The 27,106-nt window shown below is 41.4% G+C and overlaps 1 protein-coding gene across 2 annotated transcripts in view; it reads right to left on the bottom strand.

The window, feature by feature from the left end:
* The window catches only part of ESYT2 (extended synaptotagmin 2), a 92,103-nt gene that overhangs the window by 5,859 nt on the left and 59,138 nt on the right, over positions 1-27,106 (bottom strand). Inside the window, exons 10-20 of one of the 2 annotated variants that reach the window (XM_070266145.1) lie at positions 25,138-25,220; positions 23,339-23,387; positions 22,119-22,208; positions 21,570-21,665; positions 15,874-15,936; positions 12,694-12,768; positions 11,517-11,603; positions 5,878-6,027; positions 3,364-3,749; positions 2,011-2,109; positions 205-336 (exon numbers count right to left, since the gene is read on the bottom strand). In XM_070266145.1, the coding sequence (XP_070122246.1) occupies positions 205-336; positions 2,011-2,109; positions 3,364-3,749; positions 5,878-6,027; positions 11,517-11,603; positions 12,694-12,768; positions 15,874-15,936; positions 21,570-21,665; positions 22,119-22,208; positions 23,339-23,387; positions 25,138-25,220 (1,310 nt within the window). The remainder of the gene's footprint in view (positions 1-204; positions 337-2,010; positions 2,110-3,363; positions 3,750-5,877; positions 6,028-11,516; positions 11,604-12,693; positions 12,769-15,873; positions 15,937-21,569; positions 21,666-22,118; positions 22,209-23,338; positions 23,388-25,137; positions 25,221-27,106) is intronic. The other variant, XM_023640124.2, reaches the window with a different exon arrangement.

A 27,106-nucleotide genomic window follows, 5' to 3' on the forward strand; every position in this document is an offset into this window, starting at 1 on the left:
GAATTTATGATGTTTAGCACTTCTACATGAAGTTCAAAATACTTATTTGTTTAACAAGTCCACATCTACTAATTTTGAGGAGGGTTTTCACTTATACCTCTCAACAGTGTGTTGGCTTAAATGCTTTAGTCGTGAAAGGTACTGATCAGGCCTTCCTTATTTGTTAACCCAAACAGTCTACCCCCAGCTGAGTACACACCATACCTCTGATCAAACACCGGGTTCAGTGTTTTCTTTGACACGTGTGTTTTTCTCCTTCCTGACCTCCTCTTGTCTGGTAACAAATACATGCGGACATACGGGTCAGAGCCATCTTCAGAGAAGGCAATGAGGTTTCTTATGACACAAACCAGAGAACACTAGGTATTAGAATCTTGGAAAAGGACAACATCATATTTGAATCTACTATTTTGATTTCATGTTTATCTAAAGCTGAGGAGCACAAGAGTGCAGCATGCTTCTGTCTTCACCCCATGCTCCCCTGCTGGCCTCTTTCAAACCTCTCAGCAGCGTTCCCTAAGGTTATTTTGCCTCCATTTTTTTTTCTGAGGAAGATTAGCCTGAGCTAACATCTGCCACCAAGCCTCCTCTTTTTGCTGAGGAAGATTGGCCCTGAGCTAACATCTGTGCCCACCTTCCTCTATTTTGTATATGGGATGCCTACCACAGCATGGCTTGATAAGCTCTGTGTAGGTCTGCGCCCAGGATCCAAACTGGCAAACCCCAGGCCGCTGAAGCGGAACATGTGAACTTATCCACTGCACCACTGGGCCGGCCCCGTGTCTCCAATTTTTGAGCCCAGAGTTTGGGGAGTCTTGTGACCCCTTGCCCTGTGTCCAACATAGAAACTACTGCTTCCTCTTTCCACAGTGAGGTAACATGGTCAGACTTTCAGCCAAACAAAGTGGCCTCCGAGGAGACCCCAGGGAGGCCACATAGCCACTGTCCACAGGACCCCTGAGTGGCACCCGGCCCTCTCTGGTGCCTGCTCAGGCTGCTGACCCCACTCTCTGTCCTTGTCCACTTAAACCCTACACAGACAAGGGCCCACCTCCTTCATGTGCCCGTTGCTCTTTTCCTAGGACAACTGGTCTGAACCAAACACAGTTTAGGATTTAGTTATGTGCAACCACTTCAATTTATTCACTTATTGATCAACCTGAAAACTGAGTTACGGGACTGTTTAGTTGGAGTTCTCTAAAACGGTCTTCTGTTCCTGCATCTCCCATAGGAATTATCTCAGTAGCAAGAACATATAAGGTGCTCAATAAGTATGTATTGAATTGAACTCTACGTTTATATAATCATATTTCTAAATGTCACTAATGTTATTTTCCTATGTTTCCAACAGCTTTTTACAAGATCCAAATACTTATATCACAACTACTACCAACACAGACAAGTCACATAAAAGGAAATTAGTTAGCTTCATACCATCACCATTAATCAAATACAAATTAAAGCAACACTGTCGTCCCACATGACACTTACTAAAGTAGTACCCTGCACAAGTTAAAATAAATCGTTCCTGATCGTACACCCGTACCCCTGGGTGCCGCTGTCAACTGGGAGGCTCTTTCTTGAAAGCCTGGAAATATCTATCAGGGTCCCAGAAACTTTTTTCGATCCTTTGAATTGATACAAGCCTACTCCTGGACATTTAATGCCAAAAAGACACTTCAAGAAAAGAAAACTATGTTCATTATTGTGCTACACATAACATAGATATGTCAAACATCCAACTATAAGGAATGTTATATAAACTACAGTATGGCAGTTCAAGGGAGTATTACAAAGCAATCAAAATGGTTACGAGTAGAAAATGTTTATGAAACGACGTTAAGAACAAAAAAAGAATAAGAACTGAATACTTGGATCACTGTCTAACTATAGCACACTCTGAGTGCTTTGTTCTTCAAATGGAACAAACTCATCTGTTTGGGGAAACTACAACTAAGTGGTTCCTTGCCCTATCCCACGTCTACACCAAGGCCCTGGGCGCCAGCTCACCTGCAGGAGTGCACAACCACCACGAGCTTGTTTCTCTGCGAGCTGTGCCGGATGGTCAGCTGGATCTGCCCCAGGGGAGACTGCCCCAGTGTTGCCCCACTGGCGAAACAAAGAGGGAAATTACAGCTCTGCTCTGACCTCACGTAGGGCCTGAGTCACTGGTACAACTACTGGGTAAGATCATGTTCATTCAGATAAGAAGGAATCAAATTACCCGTGAACTTGAACTTAATCTGAATTTCTGAGTGTAAATCAACCAGTTTAATTCATACTTCGGTTGAGGGTTAATAAAATTTAATTATCAAAAACTGACAGCTTTTTCAGTTAGGCCCCAAGGAAAAATGAGACATAGCGGTCTCCTACTTAGAAACATCAATTCTGCGGTCTTTGCGAAGCAAGGCGTAGCCTGTAACTACGCAAACCTGTGTATCCTTTCTCACAGCCCCACAGATGTTGCTGGCTTTATTTCTGACTGATGGTCATCTCATGAGACTGCAACGGCCCTGCTTCCATTTCTTTCTCAAGTTGAGCACAGACTCCCAAGACAACCAACGGCTGCTCTGGCTCAGTGTCCCTATGGTCATCTTGGCTACTCCCCAAATTTAACTCCTGAGAAGAACCGGTTTCTGCTTTAAAATTCTATTTCCTTCGAGACAAGAGGGAGGGACTGATTTCTTTTTTCCAAAATAGGGGACATGAGAAAGTACAAAGGAGAGAAGTGCCAAGGGAGTCCCTCTAACCATCAGGACCACATGTTTCACTTCTGCCTCCACTTCTTATTACTTTACACGCCTCTCAGAACGACAAACAGGAAGAACTGTTTCAAAGGGCAACTCTACCCCTTCCACTGAGAGGAAAAGGTTAACATCTGAAACCTGTGATAGCTCAGACTGTTTTTTCCTCCTTATCTAAAGAAACCACAAATACATCTATAAATCATGGGACTTAAATTAGAAATCAACACAAACATTCAGAGACAGAGCAAAGCAACTTGATAGTAGTAATGGGGTGTTGACCCAAAATGAAAGAACAGGACCTGTTCTTATACAACAAACAGATGCCAACCCCCATATGAAGGTTCCACAGTCAGCTCCAGCCTCTGCCTGCTGGTCTGAGGACAGGCACACAGGAGCTGCAGAGCCTCTCGTAGCTGTCAACCTGTCACCCCACTGCTGTCTCTAAATGAGCCAAATATTAGGCCCTAGAAAATGGTAGGCTTTACTGTGCAAGTGAGACTCAGTGAGTGACAGGGCAACGTCCCCTGAAGTTCCTTCAGCTGAGACAGCGTGCCCTCGCCACAGCACGTGAGGCGTGCGCTTGGATTCAACAAGAGCAAAGTGAGTGTCTAGTTACTTTTCAAGCTGCCGCAGCCTCTGCCGGAGCTCCTGTGTGGCGATGGGCAGTGATATGTCTGAGGCTATGCTTGGGGTGGGCTCCTTGACAGAGATGTGGCTGGGGGAGCAGGCGGGGCCAGCGTGGAGGCTGGAGGAGCTCCTGCCCAGGTCTCGCGGCCCCAGAGGGCTGGCCTCCGCGGGCTGGGCTCTCTCTTCCACGCCAGGCTTATCACTGCCCCCAATGACTGGTGTGGATGGGGCCGTGCTGCTGTCGCCAGCGCCTGGTGACGCAGACATCTGAGATCTGACAGATACTTTTCTCCCTTCTTTGGAAACAGAGGGTCGCTTTACTTGGGCTGAGTGTTGGTGGTCTGGAGACCGCTCTTGCTTTTCAAGGTGCAGCACCTGGAGGTGGAAATAAACACAGTGGTAACAGCCTGATACATGAACAGCTTTTCATTTGCAAGTGTTTCTTTAAAACTTGGCACAAAGTATTAAAAACAATCTAGTCTATCAGTTCAGCTATTCTATTATTAAAGTAATACCACATTACAGAGAGTTTAGAAAAAGGGAACTTTAAGTCATCAAAATCACACTCTCATGATGCAAATGTTTCCGTGTATTTATCCTCAGCCTCTTCCACGTGCACACATCGCTGCACAGCCGTGGGGCAATGCTACTGCTGGAAGAGCCTGAGTTGCATGCCCTGGACAGGAGACTAATCTCTTTTCCTACACGGGGGCCCTCCAACAGCGACCCCAGGGAAGGGATGGGGGCTGAGGACACCTCTGCCCAGCAGAGTTACCCCAAACACCGAGCTTCAAGGCGGGAGCAGCTCTCATGCCTTTCACTTTGTGACAGCACACGAATAGTTCACTTTGCTGGCTGTTAATATTTACTTTTAATGCACACAATACTCCATAAACCCCTGCACTCTGAGGTTATTATGATGGCTTGAAGTTTTTTCCTGCTTTTACGAAATAAAGTTACAGCAAACCTCTTTATGTCCGTGGCCTCCTCACATCCTACATTATTACCAAAAGTCAGATTTGCAGAGAAAGGGTCCCTGGTCCGAGGGGCTCTGTGATTTACAGCCTGAAGACACTGCAGTCCTCTCAGGAAAGGCTGATTCTCAGGGCCATGACCAGGTTCAAGAAGACCATTTCCACTGCACCCTCCACAGACTAGGTTTGTTCTAATTTTTCTCTTTTTTTGTTGCTGAGGAAGATTCGCCCTGAGATAACATCTGCTGCCAATCTTCCTCTTTTTGTATGTGAGCTGCTGCTATAGCATGGCCACTGACAGATGAGTGGTGTAGGTCTGCACTAGGGAGCCAAACCCAGGCTGCCAGAGCAGAGCACGCTGAACTTAACTACTGGGCTAATAGGGCTCACCTGTTCTAATTTTTTAAAGTTTTTTTTTTTAAAGATTGACACCTGAGCTAACATCTGTTGCCAATCTTCTGTTTTTTTTTCTTCTTCTTCTTCTCCCCAACCCCCCCTAGTGCATAGTTGTATATTCTGGTTGTGAGTGCCTCTGGTTGTGCAATGTGGGATGCCACCTCAGCATGGCTTGATAACCGGTGCCATGTCTGCACCCAGGATCCAAACCAGTGAAACCCTGGGCCGCTGAAGCAGAGCGCACGAACTTAACCACTTGGCCACGGGGGTGGCCCCTGGTTCTTCATTTTAATTTGCATTTTTTAAATTAGTGAGTTTTAGCATTTTCCCGTATGATTGCCCGTTTTATTTTCAACATTTCCTTAGGTACTTACAAATGAAGTATTGTCTATTTTGAACAAAATTCTTTCTTTCTGTAATTTCTACCATCTTGTAGTTTTATTATATTTTCTCTTCAGAATGACCTTTGAACATTTTTTTTTTTAAAGATTGGCACCTGGGCTAACAACTGTTGCCAATCTTTTTTTTTTTTTTCTGCTTTATCTCCCCAACTCCCTCCCCCCGCCCCCCAGCCCCGTACACAGTTGTATATCTTAGTTGCAGGTCCTTCTAGTTGTGGGATGTAACCTTTGAAAACTTAACCTCAGCACAAAACTTTGTTGATCCAGATAGCAATACCTTCTGGAACAAAGGGTAAAACAACAGTTGGCTGGATTCATGTGAAAGCATAAGGAATAATCCTGGGCCTGCTCAAGCAATCTGGAAATACTACTTCTGTTGCATGTTTGAGTCTAAGCCTTAATCATTTCTCCCCTGAGCTCCCACAACATTCAGCAATAGTTTCCATGCTCCCAAAACAAGCTCCTTCTTGTTTGCGCCTGGCCCTGTGGCCAGCACTGTGATCACTATCCACTCATGTCCTGTGGCTGTCACTGTGATCACCACCCACATGTCCTCTGCCCTGTGGCTGTCACCATGATCGCTGTCCACCTGTGCCATGCAATCAGCACTACGGTCACCTCTCCCCGGGTCCTGTGCCTCCACCACACTCTGAAGCAGCAAGCGCCCTTGAGGATCGCCAATGCAGCCTGCCCCCTGTCCACTCCTAGATTTACTGTGGGAGACTACAGTACCCTGAGGGCGATCTTCATCTTCAGAGTGCTGTTTGGACCTGAATTACTGAGTTGGAATCGCTGGTTCATGGTCATGTCATCACTGGTGAGCAGCTGACTGAGAGGGATCTTCAGATTCCCCAGGGAACACTGATGCTCTTCATCTTTGACCTGTGAAACATCGCACAGAAACACTCAGCTCTGAGGATAAAGACAGAAAATGTAGAAAGGTCCAAAATTCAGCCTTTAAAAACATATTTCAGCCATCTCCTTCTAAGCACTATTTCCATAAATGATTAACACAGTAGGAAACCTCCTTAGGAAGACACAAATTATAACAAGTGATGTTACAATGTATCCATGTCACATGTATCTGTCATTTCCTCAACACAGAATTATAATAAGCACAAAGAAGAGAATGTCATGTTTTATGAATACATTTTAAGAATCCTGAGCTAAGAGGCAGCAGTCTACACAAACCTGAAGATTAGAAAGAAATGTCCTAAACCCTTTGAAAATGGTGATAACACACAACATAGTGATGTGTTGTTTCTACTGGTGACACTTGTTTATGGAGAAAAAACATTTCTAAGAGTCTTTTAAGCCTTCTCTATTCAAAATCTACACGGTTGTTTTGAAAATTTACAATATCTACTTTAAAGGCATGGCGATTTCTGTCTCCAGAATAATAACCTTCAGCATCACCTCTTAAAATAGTTCAACCAAACAGAGTAAGAATTTAGGTGGTTTCACAGGCTCTATGAAAATGGTCAAAGAAGTTAACTACATGTGAAAACCCAAACGTCTGATTGCTTATTTCTCTTTAAACTGCAATAACAAAACCATTTTTAAATGAAATAATGAGACAGTGTTTAGAGGACTTTAAAAGTTAATACAAAAATAAGCTAGATATACACATTTGGTATAAAACAGAAAATAAAAATATAAAATAAACACAGAATAATGGAACAGGTGGGCACACCCTCCAGTGACCTGGGGTCTGTCAGGGAGAAGTGAGAACTCCACGGCAGGCCATCCTCTCAGACTCAGGATCTCAGCGGCTGGGGAACCAAGTCAGAGGTGCACAAGCCAAATGGAAACAGACGCCCTCAAACTTCTCAAAGATTGAATGCTGGAAAGGAGGCCATGCCAAAAAAGAAATGCAGGAGCCAGAACTGTTTAGACTGACACATTCAGTACACTCACCACTGGGATGACCACACAAGCTGTGTGATCCACCTAATAGCTCTTTCCTTTAAGCTGAGCTATGTGAGAGGAGGGTAGAATACACAACATTGAAAGTACCAGGCGTACATCTAAGAAGCTCCCTCCAACTCCTCCTGAGTATGTAAGGTATACGGCATATATTTTAAAACATGCAAACGGAGGACTTCTGCTTCTGACCTTGATGGAGTAAGAGGAACTGAATTTACCATCTCACCTGAGCTTAAAAACCAGATAAAATATATGAGACAACGGGTTTTTTGGACAACAATCTAACAAGTGAGGTGCACTCAACAACGGGTCTGGTCACGGCCTGGTGAGTGTCCAGGCCACGGTGTTCAGTAAGAGGATCCCAGACAGAAGCCAGTAGTGCCCCTGCGTTAAAGATAGGAGGTGAAAAAGTCAGGGAGCAGGAGGTTCTGGAGAGGACAGAGCTCCATGCAGAGAGCTAGAGGCCTCTGAAGGCATCTTCAGCTGATCAGCACATGGAAGGGAATGAACCACCTGAGGCCAGAAAAGATGTTCCAGGAGGAGCAGAGGGACAATTCCCACAGCACAAAGGGCTGCCAGTAGCATCCACTCCAAACAGAGAGAAGAAACCTTATCACACCTGGGGCATCAGACCCATGAGGCACATGATCCCAAGACTAAAGGCTGTCAGGTTTGCCTAACAAACCTTGAAAGGCTCAATGTTTCCTACTAAGTAACTCACCTGCAAATGAGAACATAGCACCAAAATATTTAAAGGAATACAAAAACCCAGCACTCAAAAATGTAAAATTCACCAGGCAAAAGTACCAGGCAATCAAAGGAGCAGGAAATACATGACCTATAAGGAGGGTAAAAATCAGTCGCAGAAGCAGATTCAGCAATTAAACAGATGACAGAATTAGCAATGAGGCACTAAAAGCTATCACACAGACACCACATACACGAGAAGGCGAGGAAAGACAGCGAAGACAAAAAGATCCAAATTCAACTTTAAGATGAAAAATACGCAGGATGGGACTGACAGCAGATTAGACACTTGAGGTGGGAAAAACTGGAGGATGTAATGGCCAAAAATTTTCCAAACTTAACAACAGCAGACTTCTCATGAGAAGCAACGCAAGATGGAAGACAGTGGAAGAAAAAAAAGTGTTAACCAAAAATTTTCTATCTTATGAAATATTTTTCAAAAATAAAGGTGAAACAGGGGTGTTTTCAGACATACAAATGCTTAAAAAATTCATCTCCAGCAGACCAGCCCTACAGAAACTGTTAAAGCAGGTCCTTCAGGCAGAAGGAAAATCTCATCGGGTGGAAACTGGAATCTACACAAAGGAGCGAAGAATGCTGGGATGGTAAATATGTGGCTAAACAGGAAAGAATACTTCCTTACTTTCTTTAAAGCTCTTTAAAATATAAGTAACTGTTTAAAACAAAAATAGAAAAACATATTGTGGGATTAAACACACACACAGCAGTAAAATGTAAGACAACAACAACACAAAGTCTGGGAGAGAGGAAACAGAAGTATGCCAGGGAAGGCTCCTGTCCCACCTGTGTGCTGGTCCACTACTGAAAGGCAGGCTACTGTAAGTTAAAGATGTGCACCACTAAAAAACTCAAAAAAAATAAGGAGGTATAGCTAATAAGCCAAAAAAGGAGACACAATGCAATTATAAGAAATGCTCAATTAATCCAAAAGAAGTCAGATTAAAAAAAAGAGAAAGAGAACAAAGAATAAATGGGGCAAAAAGCATGGCGGCAGACTCAAACCAACCACATCAACAATGGCATTAAGCGCAAATGGCCTAAATGCGAAATTAAAAGGAAGAGATTGTCAGATTGGAAAAAGTAAGATTCAGGGGCTGGCCCCGTGGCCAAGTGGTTAAGTTTGCGCACTCCACTTTGGTGGCCCAGGGTTTTGCCACTTTGGATCCTGGGCATGGACTTTGGATCCTGGGCATATCGCTCATCAGGTCATGTTGAGGTGGTGTCCCACATAGCACAACCAGAGGCACTCACAACTAGAATATACAACTACGTACTAGGGGGCTTTGGGGAGAGGGAAAAAAAAAAGATTAGCAATAAACGTTAGTGCAGGTGCCAATCTTTTTTTAAAAAAAAAGCAAGATTCCACTGTATGTTGTGTGTAAGAAACCAACTTTAAACATAAAGTCACAAATAGGTTAAATAGAAAAAAACAGGAAAAATAAACCACACTAACTCCCATATAAAAAAAGGCCAGATAGCTAGATTAGTATCAGACTAGGATATGGAGATGCGATTATGGAGCAAAGAATATCACTCAAGTGTAACTGTAAAAGGGGATTTTTACCATGATAAAGGGATCAATTCATCAGGTGGGCAAGCGTAACAATCCTAAATGTTCATGCACCTAATAACACAGGTTCAAAATACATGAAGCAAAACCTGAGACTGAGGGAAAAAAACAGATAAATCCACAAATACAGCAGTCAGAGGTCCCAACACCACACTCTCACTAACTACATAACAAGCAGGCAGAAAACAGCAAGGACACAGAAACCCTGAACACCACCATCAGCCAATGTGACCTCGCAGATGTGCAGGGAACGTTGCACCTGCCACACGACAGCACTCCTTCCACGCGCTCAGTGTGCACACGTGCCGACAGAGACAACACTCTAGACCAGAAAGTTCGTCTCAAGTTTAAAAGGACTCGAGCCACACAAAGCGCATCATCTGACCACTATGAAATTAAATTTCAATGAATACAAAGAACAATGCCCGAACAGTTGAAAACTAACAGACCTCTAAATAAACAATCCGTGAGTCAAAGAAAGAAATCAAAGGGGAAGTATTTTGAGAGGATTGAAAATGAAGCCACAGCAAGTCAAAATTTGTAAGATGCGGCTAAGACAGTACTTAAAGAGAAATATATCAGACTAAATGTTCAAATGATAAAAGAAAGTTTTCAAATCAAGCTTCCACTTTAAGAAGCTAGGAAAAGAAAAGCAAAGGAAACCCAAAATAAGCAGAAGAAAGGAAATGATGATTATAGCAGAAATCAATGAAACAGTAAAGAGGGCCGGCTTGGTGGCAGAGCGGTTAAGTTCACACGTTCCGCTTCGGCGGCCCAGGGTTTGCCAGTTTGGATCCCAGGTGTGGACAAGGCACCGCTTGGCAAGCCATGCTATGGCAGGTGTCCCACACATAAAGTAGAGGAAGATGGGCACAGATGTTAGCTCAGGGTCAGTCTTCCTCAGCAAAGAGAGGAGGCTTGGCAGCAGATGTTAGCTCAGGGCTAATCTTCCTCAAAAAAAAAAAAATGTCTACAATGAAACAGTAAAGAGAGGAAAACAATAATGATAATCAATGAAACCAGAGTTGGTTCTTTGAGAAAATAAAATTGATAAACCTCTTGTCAGACTGATCACAGGGAAAAAAGAGAGAGAAGACAATAATTACCAATATCAGGCACAAGAAAGGTGGTATCTCTACAGGACATTAAAGGAATATTACGAATAACTTTGTGCCAAGAAATTCAAAATTTAGATGAAATGGATGAATTCCTTGAACGACATAAATACCAAAAATCATCAAGAAGAAATGGATAAGATGCACAAATCTACATCTATCAATGGAATTGAACTTGTACTTAAACATCTTACAAATGCAGGCCAGACGGCTTCACTAGGGAATTCCAGCCAGCACTGGAGGAGCAAAACCAATTCTACACACACTCTTCTAAAAGAGACACCACATCATCACCCAGTGGAGATTATCCCCACATAAGGGCTTACTTGCAAGGTTTTCAAATGTTAAGTCTTGAAAACCAAATAAAGGTTTGCAAGGTTTAACATTTGAAAATCAACAATGTATTTCACCATATTTACAAACTTAAAAAGAAACACTGTACAATCAGCTTAAGTAGAGGAGCCTCTGACAAAATTCAACATCCACTCCCGACAAAAGCACTCAGCAAACTAGTAGTAGGAGTAGAAGGAAACGTCCTCACACATCAGAATTAATGGTGAAACACTAGGCCTCCCCTTTCAGGTCGGGAAGCAGGCAAAGGTGTCCACTCGTGCCAGAGGCTGGAGGCCAGGTAGGGCGACAAGGTAGGAAAGGAAGGAAAAGGCTCTCAGACTGGAAACACAGAAGCATTCCTACTGCAGACAACATGTAGGAGACAATCTAAGATATCCACAAAAAGCCAACAAAACGAATAAACAAGTTTAGCAGGGTTGTACAATATGACATAAATAAAAATAAAAATCAACCACGTTTCTAGATAGTAGTAATAATCAATCAAAAGTTGAAAATTAAAAAAAAAATTACTGTAGGGATAAGGTTGACAAAGATGTATTGATTACAGTGATGGGTCCATAATTGCACACTTTAAATATGTGCAGTTCTTTGCATTTGATTATATTTCAACAAATATATTAGAAATGCAAATAAAATACCTCAACTTCAAGGTCCTGGCGCTTGGGATTGTGAATGAAGAAAGTGAAGTTTTCCTCCCACACAGGTTCATTGGTTTTGTACCGAATCTGAAAGAAATATCCAAATATGAGCGCTGCGATATTTTCTGTGGAAAGGGGCTACCAACAGTGTGTTTATCCATTTATTGTATTTGGAAGCTTGGGATGACTTTAAATCCCAAGGCATATATTTACTGAGCACGCAATACTATGTATTAATCGTGGAAAGTGGGGCCGGCTCCGTGGCCAAGTGGTTAAGTTTGCGTGCTCTGCTGTGGCAGCCCAGGGTTCAGATCCTGGGCGTGGACATGGCACTGCTCGTCAAGCCATGTTGAGGCGGCGTCCCACATCCCACAACTAGAAGGGCCTGCAACTAAGATATACAACTATGTACGGGGGGGGGGCGGGGGGTGGCATTTGGGAAATAAAGCAGGAAAAAAAAAAAAAAGATTGGCAACAGTTGTTAGCCCAGGTGCCAATCTTAAAAAAAAAAAAAATCGTGGAAAGTGTTCAAAAGACGGAGAGACAGGCCAAAGCTTTTAGAGTGTGTGAGGGAAATCAGTCATATGACACCCTACCCTGTGCGCCAGTCCCAGTGACAAGGACTTCTGCTTGGTTTGGGCCTCGTCCCCCTACTGCCCTGGGGATGACACAGTGCTGCACGTCAGGAAGCTTCTTAAATTAACTCACAGTTAAAAGTGAACAATGGCCTGTAACTTCATATAATTCCTGAAATGTTTTCTCTCATCTTAGGAATGTAGAACTTATTACAGCAACAGCAATGCCCTCTCTCAATTCTTGAACAGAATTGTATTTGTTGAATTTTAAGCACACTGTTGGTTATCTTTTAAACGAAACATTTATAGAGTATTCTAAGGAAACTTAGAAATTTGTCCCTCGTCATCTACCCATGAAATCAAACAAAAGCACATTCATACGTTATTTTTAAATGCTATTTTTTACCAAAATTAATATACTAGTATAATACCAAAAATATATTTGTTACCAAATTAAGTAGCTGGTTATCAAACGACTGCTTTGAGAAAACAAAAGGAAGACATGGAATCAATGGTCTGGACACCTGCATCATCACCAGCCTGGCAGTCCCCACCCCCTGTGATAGTGACATCACAGGCAACTGTGGGAACATCAGCCTCACCTTGCTCTCCTGGGCCTTGTGACCAACTGACATTTGGACAAGAGGATTTGGGTTGCTGTTTATCTTCTTCCTTGACTATCCAAAAACAAAAAACAGACAAAATAAACAAATACATCTTGAAATGGGGCTTACTAAAAACATAATTATTGGCTTATATTAACAGTCATTTCTATTTACTTTTGATATTTTAATTACAGGAAATATCTGGCAACAATTTAATGGAAAACAATTGCTAAGCACATCCCAAAGCCATAACTGTATCTACCATGAAATAAATTAAGAAAACTTCTATTTGCAAACAAGTTTTAAATGTTAAGGTCTTTTATCTTTATAGCAAGCTACTTTGGAAAAATGGAATCTCCTGGAAATCTTTAATGTTAATTACAGCTCTCAAAACTTATTTTACTGGGATAACAAAATGAATCAAGTGCAACGAATGGATACAGAAAAACATGAGAAAGGACAAATGTAAAAGACTGTATAATTGGGAATAGTCCTCTGGTTGGCATAATAAAAATACTATAATGTCAGAGACAAGTTTTTACGTTTTTAACTTAGTATCTGCTGTTCAAACATGTAGCTACCAGACATCAAATCCTGCTTACCAGCTGCTAAGTAATTTTGACTGGAAGAATAAACATCAATCTAGAATCACATTAAATTAAGCAGAGATGAATATAATGAGAAAAATTCAAGAATAAGAAAAAATGGTAAGAAGTATACTTTAGTACAGACAACTGATAGAAGAAAACATAGTAAAACACAACATATATGGACATGAGGTTTATTTATAACTTAGCCCCACAAGAAGATGCAGTTAAATATCTGTGTTAGTGGAAATTAATAATATTAGAAGGTCACAAAAATGTTTTTTAGTTAAATAATTTGAGTCAACACTCAATACTGCAGCAATGACAGAAAAAGGCATCAAATTCATGATTACTGGAATAAAATATTACTAGCCCAAACCTACTGCAATAATCTATTTTCTGGTTCATCTTTTTGATGTGAATGAATTCTGCAAAATGAAATAAATACTGTTAAAAAAATATCCAAGGCTATAGACTACTGTGGCAGAGAATACTAATTTTTCCCCTAAATCCATTTTCTCCTTCTTCCTTAACATCAGAACCCCGGAGTTTTGGCTGAGCACAAGTCTTCTGTAAATAGAGATTCTGTTTCCGAACCTCCCTTGAAGCTGGTGTGGCCAGGGAACAGTCTGGCCTCAGAGAAGGGGTGTCCTTCCTTTGCCACGCCCCCCACTTTTGTGCAGGGGTTGAACACAGCAGAGTCACAGAATTCTGTTATATTCGAGGGAAATAAACTTCTGTCTTGCTTAAGTTGCTGCTACTTTTGAGTCTTTGATACAGAAGCTGAGTTTGTTTCTTAATATACTTACTTCATCTCTAAAAAAGTAGCCATTCATTCCTAGAGATTTACTTTATCTTATCAATTTCAAGACACACTTTTTTTTTCTTTCTTTCTAATGTTTCTGAAAACAGAACGAAACTTACAATTGATACTTTATGCACCTGCTTTTGGGCAAATCGTGGTATGGAGATAGTTGTCACTGCCTTAACCAATTTATTTTGCTTATATTTTCCTTTCACATGTGCATGTAACATGATAAAAATCTATGTTTATCCTAAATCTAAAAATTCTTTCAGTAAGTATAAAATACTATCAAATCTTAAGAGGCACTTTTTTTCCTTTCTTAGTGGTACATAAAATAATGGTGTATTTTACAATGGATGATGTTTTAGATTCTATGAAATAAGGTTAAATTGCTGACTAAGTTTTCTACCAGGACACAATATTCAAAATGTATTAGCACAAGTAAGAGACACAAGGTATAATAAAAATAAAAATTTAAGTCAGACTGTCTTGAATTTAAATCTCAGCTCTTCACCACTTGATTAATGAGACCTACATATTTCATCTATTTGAACCTCAGTTTTCCTGTCTATAAAATGGGCACAATACCATTTCCAGAATCTAGTTGTTAGGCTTAAATGAGATAATGTAATAATGATTAAAATACACATATTATCCCTAGCTATCCTGAGCACTTTTACATGCATGATTTTATTTAATTTACTCAATACTCCAATAAAGAAGATTATATCACTTCCGTCCTATGAATAACAGAGAGGACTAAATATCTTGCTGTAGGTCACACTGCTGAACAGATCAAACCCAGACAGTCCGACTTCAGAGTCTTTGTTGTAACCATCATGTTCTGCTGCTCAATAACCTTCAAATATCAAAGAAGCAGGAGGAGAAGACTGTTGATATAAATCTGCCCAGTGTGCTGATGGGAACAGTTATTTCAATGACTGTGCTAGTTAGTACTCCAGAGGAGTAATTCACTGGCAGCCACAGGACAGGGTGCGCTAAGGGCTGAAGGCATATCACATCAAAGCAGACTCCATGAGTCTTCCTCACTTTTAAAATTTAACTGATTACAAACCATTCTTTATTCCTCTGGATGGAATTTTCTTAAAACAATTACATTAACCACCCCCACGCCCAAATATTTAAGCCTAAAATGATCAAAGCAATCAGATAAAAAATAATAAAACATTGTAAGTCATAGAAAACTTTTAACAATTTAGCCAGAAAAATACATGTTCATGTCGTTTTAGGGAGTGGAGCTTAGTTTTCAATATACCTCATTTAATGAAATTTAAAGATTCTCAAAGATCTGTCACCCAAACCCAGCAGCACCAAAAGCCATGAGGTGACCCACTCAGAGACGGCCCTGATTCAGCATATTGGAAGAGGTGATTTTTAAATGGACGGCCACATTGCACAAGGCATATCAGTCAATCATAACCTAAAAACTGGTTACCATTTTAAATAGAACCTCTATTTCACCATTTTCACAAATTCAAATCCAATTAAAATACAGATGATTTAAAGCCACCTTAGATATTGCTACCTAAGGCCAACAGGACAGAAGTCCAATTTATCATATTGGTACTTTACAAAATTTATCTTTAAAGCTGGTTTTCATTCTTCTCACTACTAATACTTGGTAACAAAAGCAGGCTCTCTCCAACTAGATAACTAATGACTACATCAGTCTGGAAGCAATTTGTTGATAAACCCATAAGGGTTAAAGCATCATCTCTTTCAATATGTTTAATTAACTTTTCGAAGGGAAAACTATTAGTTTACCTTTAAAGCTTTCTGAACTGCAGCCTTCTTCAAGACATCAGGGTTAAATTCTAATGGGTTACTCTTTCAAGTCAGAAGAAAATGAATATACCAAGGGTTAATAAAACATGCAATGAGGAGTTTATGTAAGGTTAATGACATGAAATTTATGAGAACAAAAAATCTTTAAACGAAAACCAACAAGGATTACACAAAAACAGTAAAAATCATTTGTAAAATTCTTCTTTATGCCCAAGATTCTACCTTAGAATGAATCTTTAATCTATAAATAGTAAAACATATCTCCTTTGCCTCCATTGTTACTAGTCTTTTAGTCCCCAGCCCCTGTCTTTGGGATGTGAAAAATCCAAGAGTGACACTTTGGGAAGAGGTTCTATTTACTATCCCTTGCTTGAATAAACCCCTAAAGTATCAATTATAATTAAACTAAAGGTTTTATTTAAAGTATAATGAAGGGACCAAAGATGCCCAAATGGCTCTGAAGCCAAATCATATCCTGTAATACAGATGCTACTTTCCTTCCTCCTGAAATTTCCCTTCTTCATGCAAGACCACAGCAGAGATGGGGCCCTCTCTACTTTGTCCCCCATTCTCTTCCATGTACAAAATGCAGAGGCTGATTAGATCACCTCAAAAGTTTCTCCTGGCTTTAAAGTGCTATTATTACAGGTTTTAAGTCCTACTTCCATTGATTTTTAAAAATTCATTACTTTCTTTCCCTCAAAAAGGCAAGACTGAGTTGTACAAACTCCTTTGAGGACTAATGTTTAAGATTAAAGATTTTATCATTTTAATTGTAATTAACTTCAAACGACAAATTGAATTTTATTATTTTTTTTATGGAAAAGATTTTATAATGAATAAAGATGGAAGACAACCAGTCTCCCAGCCTTCCATGATCACGGCAGGCTGGGCCAGATGAGAAGATCAAACATCTGGTCAAATGAAATTAAGGCAATGTTAAAGCAGCCCTCAGCCCAGGCTGCCACTGAAGAGCCTGTGGAACTCTGAAAACACTGGACCCACCAGCTCCATCTCTGGGGCCGCCAAGACAGGGGAGGCTGGGAACCCTTGCCCTGAGGTGTGAGGACTGACAATATTCAGGTGTCATAAGAACCTTTCCTGAAGCTCACTTTGGATAGATACGACCTGTACTAACCGCACATATTATTCTAACATGCATCAATTAAAGCAAACAAGGAGAGAGGCCATGGTGTGGGGATACGGGTGCACGAGGAGCCAAGTGAGGTTGTGAAAGCTGCACAGGCCTGGGGGTGAGACAGACCAGATCATCCAGGGCGCTAGGTGGAGGCACAGTGTAAGGCCTCTGAACATGACTGCACCTTCCACCCTTGGGTATTCACCATAAACGGAGGCGGTAATAGCCACCTGTGCTTTTAAAATGAGAGCCAAGATAACTTTTATAAAGCTCCTAGCATCATCAACACCCATGGGTCTCATATTATACAGCTGGCATTTTTATGTATGAAATAGACATTAATAAAAACACCACTCATCTCAGATAAACTCCATATACAGCATTATGAACTCATAACTTAATAAAATAATAGCAAATTCACTTTATACCAGGATGGAGTAGACAGGAGGGTCAAAAATGCGGACTCTAGGTGACACAGCTGAGTTCATATCCCAGCTCTGCTACTTACTAGCCGTGACCTTGGGTCTCTAATCCAGTCCCTCAGGCTCTCTGTGGTGTCTGTTTCCTTATCTGAGAAGTGATCAGGATGGTCTGAGACTAAATGAGGGAGACACGTACAGCCCTTAGAAAGTGCTCAGCAATAGCACGGTATGTTGTAAGCCTCAAGTTCTAAAGCTGGCCTGGAGGCAGAGCACACCCTCAGCATTCCTCTGAAATTCTGAGCAGGTAGAAGATCAGAGAGCAACACGCTGGCAGCCATGTAAAACTTTTACTAGAAACAGCAACAGTCTCAGCCTTTAGAGGAATGTGGAAAAGTACTGATCTAACTTCACAGTAAAAACAATAGGTAAAAAACAAAAAAGCCATTAATTTGTTCAAATTTATTTTACGGAACACTTTGTTGATGACTCTATGTGAATTATATAAAGCAGAGTATGTGGTTTTCTTTTCTTTTCTTTTCTTTTTTTTTTTTGCTGAGGACAATTGGCCCTGAGTTAACATCTGTTGTCAATCTTCTTTTTGTTTGAGGAAGATTGCTGCTGAGCTAACCTCTGTGCCCATCTTCCTCTATTTTATGTGGGATGCCACCACAGCATAGCTTGATGGGTGGTACATAGGGCTGCACCTGGAATCGAACTTGTGAACCCTTGGCTGCTGAGGCGGAGCGCATGAACTTAACCATATGCCACCAGACTGGCCCTAGAGTATGTGATTTTGATAATGCAGGAGGAAAGTTAGTTTTGATCACCCAGCAATGTCTTAGCTAAATATTACAAAGCGATTTAAAAAATCCTGACACAAGGTCAGAAATACTTTCTTTCAAAGAAGCAGTTACAGAATGGAAAAAGTAACTTAGAAAAGCTGCTGGCAACAGACTACGAGCTTACGCAGCAGAGCCGCCTGCCACTCACAGCAGCTCACAACACAGTCTTCCACTAGGAAGACCCGGGACAGAAAACCACTTCACTAGCAAGTGGTGGAAAACAGCTGCAACATGCACTGCTGGCCTCATGCTTACTTTTAAACAGCTGCAAGTAAGGGGTGTGGGGGCCACGGTTATCGTTTACTGTCAGTGCAGCTCCGAACAGCTCTCCTAACTGTTCTTCCGAGTCTGGGCTTTCCTCATCTACTACTTGGGACAAAATACCTAGTCCCCAAGTTTTGCCCCCCTTCTTCTTTTTACTAAGAATAGACTGAGAATGCATGTGGAAAGAGAAATGAAAACTCTTCAAAAATGCAAAGCGCTACCACTACGAGATTAAAGGGCTGAATGAACTTTACGAATCTCACTAGCTACTGAATTAAACCAATAGTTAGTCCGGAAAGGGTGACTTTCTAGACTAATGACTAAGCTATCGGCGGCTTTCTCTGACCCCAAAGCAAGTAAAAACAACTATCTGCCAAAAACAATATGAGGAGTCAAGGTGCCAGAGCAAGCCCCCAGGGAGATGGGTAGAATGAGACCAAAATCAGCTTCCCAAAGAGAGATCAGAAATGCTCCATTATCCACTCCAGGAAATTCTTTAAGTTCCTTAAAAGAAGCTGGATCATACACTCTATTTTCTCCCTTAGGGGCTCTGGTTAAACAGTGAGGGAGAAGGCACGTTTTCAGGGTAACAGGTGAATTTATGTCTTCACCGACTGTCCCCATGGGCACAGCTGGGACTTTAGGGAAAGCCAAGTTCTGGCACTTCTGTGTTTGGTCAGGAGGAGAAAGTAGATTTAAGGAAACTTTTTGAAAACTTGCAAAGAAATCTTCACATCTCACACTGAGATGAACCACAAGGAAATCAATTGTAATCATTACAGCTTCATTTTTTCCTCACAAAAATTTTTATTTTTATTTTTTTATGGGCCAGTAGCAGTTTAGGAAGCTAGAGCTTCTTCGTGACTCATCAGGTCTGTTCATCTCATCATCAGATGCAGTCACCAACGTTAGTTACAGCAGTGTTACATTTTACAAAACAAGCACAGAGGAAACACACACAGTAACTGAAGTCATGCAAGGAAATTAAAGCAGCATGCGGCGTCATTCCACCACGGAGTAGACGGCATTAGAGGGTCCAGTCCACATTCTAGCAGTCTCCATTAAAATAAAGGAAGAAAGAACACTGGAGAACTCACAAATAGTGCTCTATAGACTGAGGTAGTATTTTCACAAAACACTAGTCCCGACGCTCGCCTCTCTTTTAAGTAGCCACACCCAAAGTTTCCCTCGTAGATACTCTTAGGAAAGTAGAAATGGGAGGAGAAAGCAAAGAATGGTGGATTGTGGTCAATGAATGCACAGGCAGCACTAATAAACAGGAGTGCAAAGGCAGAGTCAAAGAATCCCGCAGAAACGCAGGGGGCCGACACGCGAGCGCCCCTCAAACACACCCGCAGGGCAGCAGTTTCGCAAAGATGCTTTGCCTCTGACGGCCAGAGCATACTTCATGCACAAGGTGCGCTTTTAATAGAAGGTTAATAAATTCACTTTTCTTTTCTTTTGCTTACGTGACGTTATTCAAATTTCAATTTAATGTGACAAAACAGTTCTAAAGAGAGGCCTACTCCTTCTTGCCAATTCACCAACACTATTTTCTATCTCCTAAAATATACAACAAATTCACTGTCATCAGGCATGACTTTATAACAAACATTATCACGGTTAAAAACAGAAAGTTCTACCACACAAGAAATACTCTAGAAACGTTAAATAATGAAACAACTTCCCCCAAATGGAAATTATAACAGATAGAGTCATAGACTTCAGATTGGAAGACCGGCCAAAAGGTTAAGGTAATACTTTACGAGAAACTAAGAGGTTAAGAAGTTAAAATCAGTCAAGAAACTTTTACTGAAAGAAAGAGTACAATTATATATAATTTACACAAACAGTTCAATTGCATCTTCCCAGTGTGAAAAAAATAGATGATCAATCAGACTTCAATTGTTAAAAACTTTAAATAAAATGTACAGTTGACATGAGAATGCGTATTTCATGAGGTGAAGGAAACAGTCCAACTGTGGTGAGCTGAGGTGAGACCGGAATCCCAGCAGACTCTCAGACGCATCACCGTAAAGGGCTGAGTGAGTGCTCTGTGCCCACCTGTCTGTCTCCACCAAGTGAATCCCCACAGGGAGGGTATCTACAAAGGCACTTGGATGAAGGTGCATTCACTACAATCTAAGGAGGAAAACACCCTGTAGTTGGGGGCAGTAGTCTTTCCTTCAACAAAATTGGCCTTTGATACAATAAATAAAGCAAGAATCACCATCTACTGAACAACTGAATGGGCACTCAAAAAAAATTATCAAAACAACATAACGTTTATAATGACCACATTATCCTAAATAGTGGGGTTAGGTATGGTGGTGGAGGATCCCACCAGGCCTTACGTGACTGAAGCGGCATGATTTTCCTTCTCCAAGGTGACAGTCGTTACCTATAAAAACTGTACTGTATAGTTTTTTCTAAGAGCAAAACAATTGTGAGGCAAATGAGTAGCAGCACATGCCCGGGCTGTAGAAGCAGTGTGCGTGACAGATCACCAGGGGCAGTGTGTGTATCTTTTGTGCTGTGTCCGCACGTCCTGAGCACCCTCCTCCTCTCACCGCTGCCTGGCCTGTCATCCTGCCATGCCACAGTCAGGATGAACTCTGGGTTGTCATCAGAGCTGCTTCATTTTATTCCCGTGCCAAACAGAGATAATTTCCATCTTTAGGTAACTAAATTTTAATAATTAGTGATTTCCTACAGAATAACTTCTTCCCTAAAAACTAGGCATATTCTTTTCCTATGTGTTGGAGATTTCTTCATAAAACAAGTCAGCGTAAAGATCATTCTGAACACCCTGGATAAATCAGGAAGATGTGTAAAGAGAAAATTACACTCTGAAGCAAATACACACTTATCCATCTCCACTGCTGCTCTCTCAGGCTGGAGGGAAGTGAAAATAACAGCAACAAGAACAGGTGACTCAGCATGGCTGAACACAGCAAGATCCACTCCCAGGGAATGAGCACTTGAATGAGTTCCCATGGCGTTACCTACCGGAAGGTTCCTCGCTGAATCCAAATACAAGATCAGCAATGAAGAGGAAAGACCATCATTGGCTTGGTCTTTGTCAGCTCTGATGTCTGTTAGCACCTACAAGGAAAGGAAAAGAAGCCTCAACAGGCCTGTTTCCACAAAATGTTAGACTATTTCTACCTAAGTATGTCTATAATGCTCAAAAAAATAAGTAGAGAAATAAACCATCTAATATATGCAATACAGAGAGAATAAAAACAATAAATATCTTTTAAATGACAAGAATCTAAACAAATCAATTAAATGAAGCACTCAGGTGATCTGTGGCTCTCCAGATCCCTGTACTATATCAAGCACACAATTTTAATATCTTGTAAAACAGGTGTGAATGAACTGTAAATCTCTCTTAAAAATATCCCATTATCTTTAATTTATCCCTGATACTACTGTAGTGACTTACAGCACAACAGTCAAAATTATTGCTGTAATTTCTTTTTAAACTGAGTAGCAACACAACTTAAAGATATGAATCTCAGCCTGTTGGTCATCACAGGAAAACCTTTGCAGCACCTTATCAAGGTTTGAGGCGTTTGGCATTAACGTGAGCCACTCCAGTTTCAAGTGCAGCTTTCCTTTGGGGACCTCGTCTAGGGTGAACCACTGAAGAGAAAACGCACAAGTTCAGCAAAAGTTCTCCTGAATCAAAATTCAAATTAAACAGTCTCTACAAATGTCACAAGGTGCTCACTGAGGGATAAACAGTTCTCAGTTAACGTGGAAGGACTGAATCCTGCCATGTTCAGCTCTATGGAACTTGCACAGCACTGCCTACCGGCTGGAGACCATTCTAAATGCTTTACATACACTTACTCATTGAATCCTGACAAAAGCCCTGTGCAGTAAATACAATTTTCATCTTTAATTTACATGCAAAGATTCACGTCTTCCAGTACCATCCAGTACTATCAGGCTTCTAAGTATGAATTTTAACAGAACTTATGGGCCAAGAGATAATATAACATGGATCCTAAATACTGAATTTCAATATCCAACAAGTTAATATGTTTGTTTTTATTCATCACGATATACTAATTAACAAAATAGTATACAGTTGTTTCAACTTAAAAACCACAAAGTAACTAATCAAAGATGGCCCCCAAATACTCAATGTTAAGAAGAGAGTGCCACAAATGCAGGGTTTTATTCTCAGCACCTGGTATACAACAGGTACGCAAATATGTATTGAAGCAATGCTGTCTGCTTGGGAAGGAAAACACCTTACTTTGTAAGCAGCAGATCTCAACATTGATTTGGTTATGCTTTACTTATCTTTTAGAAGCCACCACAAACTTTTCCTTTTTTCATACTTTTTACTCTGATAGCAATATCCTGTTTGAGGTAGCATCTGCTTGCTGTCAATTCCCACTGCCTGACAGATATCTTTCATGTGACATCTTCTCATCACCTGCTCTGTGCTAGCTCTGCTCATTAACCCCAGCTATCTTTAAAATGCCCATTATCAGGGAGCTTCTCCCAGGCCCCTGCCCTGACTCCGAAAGAGAGCACACAGTCGCCTGAAAGACAGTCAGATTGTGTTTGTATTCTTATGAACTTCTAGCACATGGTAGGTACGAAACACATACTATCTGATTTGGCTCTCAAACTTACTTCTTTTTCTTTGCTATTATTAAAAGGCCATGTTCTCGATATTTGTGAGCATCATGCAGTGGGCGGCAGCAGGTAACTTAGTTGATGCTTATTAAGTGGAACAATATGCAAAGAAAACTTACTTCATCTAAAAGGCGCTCCTTTTCAACTTCAATAAGATCAATCATAAGACTATAGAAATAATAATACAACAACTTTAGAACATAAAAACACACTCCTTATAATTGAAATAACCTTAAACATTTGTCTATGAAAAAGTACTCCAGAAATGTAACAAAATGCTACACAGTTTATCAATAAACAGACTTCTTCCAAAAGCTCCCTCAAACTCACACCCAAGAGTGTGAAGAGAGGGTGAGGAGAGCACGGCTGAGTTCCTGGGAGGCTGAAGCACTCAGTTTGGCAAAGTTGAGGTGAGAGCTGTAAAGCAGCTGGTCTTCCCCACCATGTGGCCATTTACAATGTGCCAAGAATGTTCAGGAATACTCAGCCGTCTTGTTTGGCGCGCTCTCCCTCAGCGCTGCCACCCGCCACTACGGATCACATGCTGAATTAGGCCTTTGCCACCGTCCCAACTCTGCTCCTCAGCTCTGGGCCAGGCGGACCTGGAGCTCCCCAGACACCTCTTGCTCAGCATGTCTGAGACAGCCCGTTCCATTTCCCCTAAATAGTCCCACTCTATTGCAAAGAATGGACCCCCCAGCCTTGAAGCCAGAGGTGACTAAGATAGGATGTTACAAACCTATTTTTTCTTGCAGCCACTCCCTCACCTCTACCCCTACAATCTTTGTCTCAGGTTAGACCCTCACATCTCTTTTCTGGTATATTACAATAGTCTCCTAATGGTCTGCCAGACTCCAGGCTCAATCCCTGATAATCTAATCCACACAGTGGATTTACTAGAAGGCAAATTTGATCCCCTCACGACCCCACTTAAAATCTTTCCATTGCTCCTTGTTAAACTGTCTCATGAATAAGTCACAGCACAACATATAGGCCATTCTTGATGAGGCCAAATCTGCCCAATGTCATCTAATCCCTGTATCTTTTTTGCCACAAGAAATTCAGTTAAATAAAGATTAGGCTAAAGTGTACTTTTTTTTAGGAAGATTAGCCCTGAGCTAACACCTGCTGCCAAGCCTCCTCTTTTTGCTGAGGAAGACTGGCCCCAAACTAACATCCGTGCCCATCTTCCTCTACTTTATATGTGGGATGCCTGCCACAGCATGGCTTGCCAAGCGGTGCCATGTCCGTACCAGGGATCCGAACTGGTGAACCCCGGGCCGCCAAAGCAGAATGTGCGCACTTAACCGCAGTGCCACCGGGCCGGCCCCCCAAAGTGTATTTTTTAAAAGCTCATTTTTTTCAGCTGCACTGACTGTTCAATTGAAGTAAACAAATCAATATTTATTTTCCCAATGTGTAGGCACAATGTAAATTACTACTTCCCCCCTGAAAAATAACCCAACAAATTGAAAAAGTTAAAAAACCCATTTCTACAATGCAGAGGAAAGCTGTCCGCATGGTACGAAGGCTGGAAAGCTACGCTGGCATCTGGGGCCACACACCCCATGTGGCCACTGAGCACTTAACAAAATGCGGCAAGCACACTAGGAAAGTGAATTTTAAATTTTGTTTAACTTTAATCAATTTAATTTAAACAGCATTTAAATAATTTAAATGTGGCTAGTGGCTGCTGTGACAGACACAGATCTAGAAGCTTTCCTTCTCTTACTTAAATGTGAAACTTTTTAGGAATAAAACCTGTTTTAAGATGTCTAAGGTGAAACAAATATTATACCTAAGAGCCATTTAAAAATACATATAACATGTACATAAATCTATTTTTTAAATTATAGTTTTAAGAGTAATTATTAAAAAAAGCGATCCTATGGTCTCCTTACAGTCATGAAGGATTTACCTTCCCAGAAAGTCATCCTTGTCTGGGTCTTCATCAAAAAGCTCAATCTCTAATTCCTGTCCAGGGTGTTCATAGACTAAAGCCTGAAAAATTAATGATTAGTAGTTATTTTACATTTTTACTAATATTGTCACCTATTGAGTATAATGATCATACTCAATAATCAATAGTAAATATCACCATATGCTGTACTTTCTCCAGTGGTAAACAGTTGTAAAGCACTTATATTTCCTGTCAAACCACACGCTTCTCAATGACTGGGATATCATTCTGAAATATTTGCCTACATGGTAACAGTCCACTGTGTTTGTTTTCAGTTATCTGGGATTACATCTCAATGGGTGAAGTTCAATTGCTCCAGAACGAGGTCACAGGACAGAACTCATAAACCTGGTACAGGCTTGGGACATGTTTCTTGTCCTGAAGTGGCTCTGTTCAGATGCCATCCTTGGGAGAACCACAAGTGATCCACTTACCAGCACTCAGAGATTAAGAGATATGGCAACAATCGGAAGGGAAGGATGGGAAGCTGGTGGAATATAAACTGTACTACTGTTCTGAAGAACAATTTTGCAAAAACGTATCAGTCCTTTCAAAAACACGTAACTTTTGATGCAGCAATTCTACTTTGAGGAGCTTTACTGGGGAAAACTTGGCCACATGAAGGAAAATACATTCACACTGGAACAGCAATGGTTATAATGCTGATCTTGTTGGGTAAAGGAATGATAGTATCTATTCAATGAATGGCTATTATAAATAAATGTCCATTTATTGACATGTAGAGATGTCCAGATGTACTAAATTAAAATTTACCAAACTATAAATAATCTCATTTTTGTATAGTTTACGTGTAGTTAACTACACACAACATTTTTCACACTATGAAAAATATTTGGCCAATTATTTACTATGATTGCTTTCTGTAATTCAGGTTTAAAATTTTATGTGCTGGTATGACAAGAATGTTGTGAGGCAGGGATAGAAGGTATGACACTTTTTAAAGATGGGAAATTAAAGCAAAAAGGACTTCAACTGCGGCCTAGTCCGACTGCATTCCCGCGTGACAGGAGTGGAATGAGAGTGTGGGGCCCAGTCGACTCAACTGGACACCCCTTACCTTGCACTCCCATGTTACAGGAGAGGAATCAGAGGGTGGGGGCCCAGTCAACACGACTGGATACACCTTACCTCACACTCCCGCATGACAGGAGTGGAATTACAGAGTGGGGCCCAGTCAACACGACTGGACACACCTTACCTTGCACTCCCATGTGACAGGAGTGGAATTATAGAGTGGGGCCCAGTCAACACGACTGGACACACCTTACCTTGCACTCCCATGTGACAAGAGTGGAATCAGAGGGTGGGGGCCCAGTCAACAAGACTGGACACACCTTACCTCGCACTCCTGCGTGACAGGAGTGGAATTACAGAGTGGGGCTCAGTCGACACGACTGGACACACCTTACCTTGCACTCCCATGTGACAGGAGTGGAATCAGAGGGTGGGGGCCCAGTCAACAAGACTGGATACACCTTACCTCGCACTCCCGTGTGACAGGAGTGGAATCAGAGGGTGGGGGCCCAGTCAACAAGACTGGATACACCTTACCTCGCACTCCCACGTGACAGGAGTGGAATTAGAGAGTGGGGCTCAGTCGATACGACTGGACACACCTTACCTCACACTGCCACGTGACAGGAGTGGAATTAAAGAGTGTGGGCGCCCAGTTGACACGACTGGACACACCTTACCTTGCACTCCCATGTGACAGGAGTGGAATCAGAGGGTGGGGGCCCAGTCAACAAGACTGGATACACCTTACCTCGCACTCCCACGTGACAGGAGTGGAATTAGAGAGTGGGGCTCAGTCGATACGACTGGACACACCTTACCTCACACTGCCACGTGACAGGAGTGGAATTAAAGAGTGTGGGCGCCCAGCTGACATGACTGGGCACACCTT

This window comes from Equus caballus, chromosome 4 (assembly GCF_041296265.1).
Source record: "Equus caballus isolate H_3958 breed thoroughbred chromosome 4, TB-T2T, whole genome shotgun sequence".
NCBI classification, from domain to species: domain Eukaryota; kingdom Metazoa; phylum Chordata; class Mammalia; order Perissodactyla; family Equidae; genus Equus; species Equus caballus.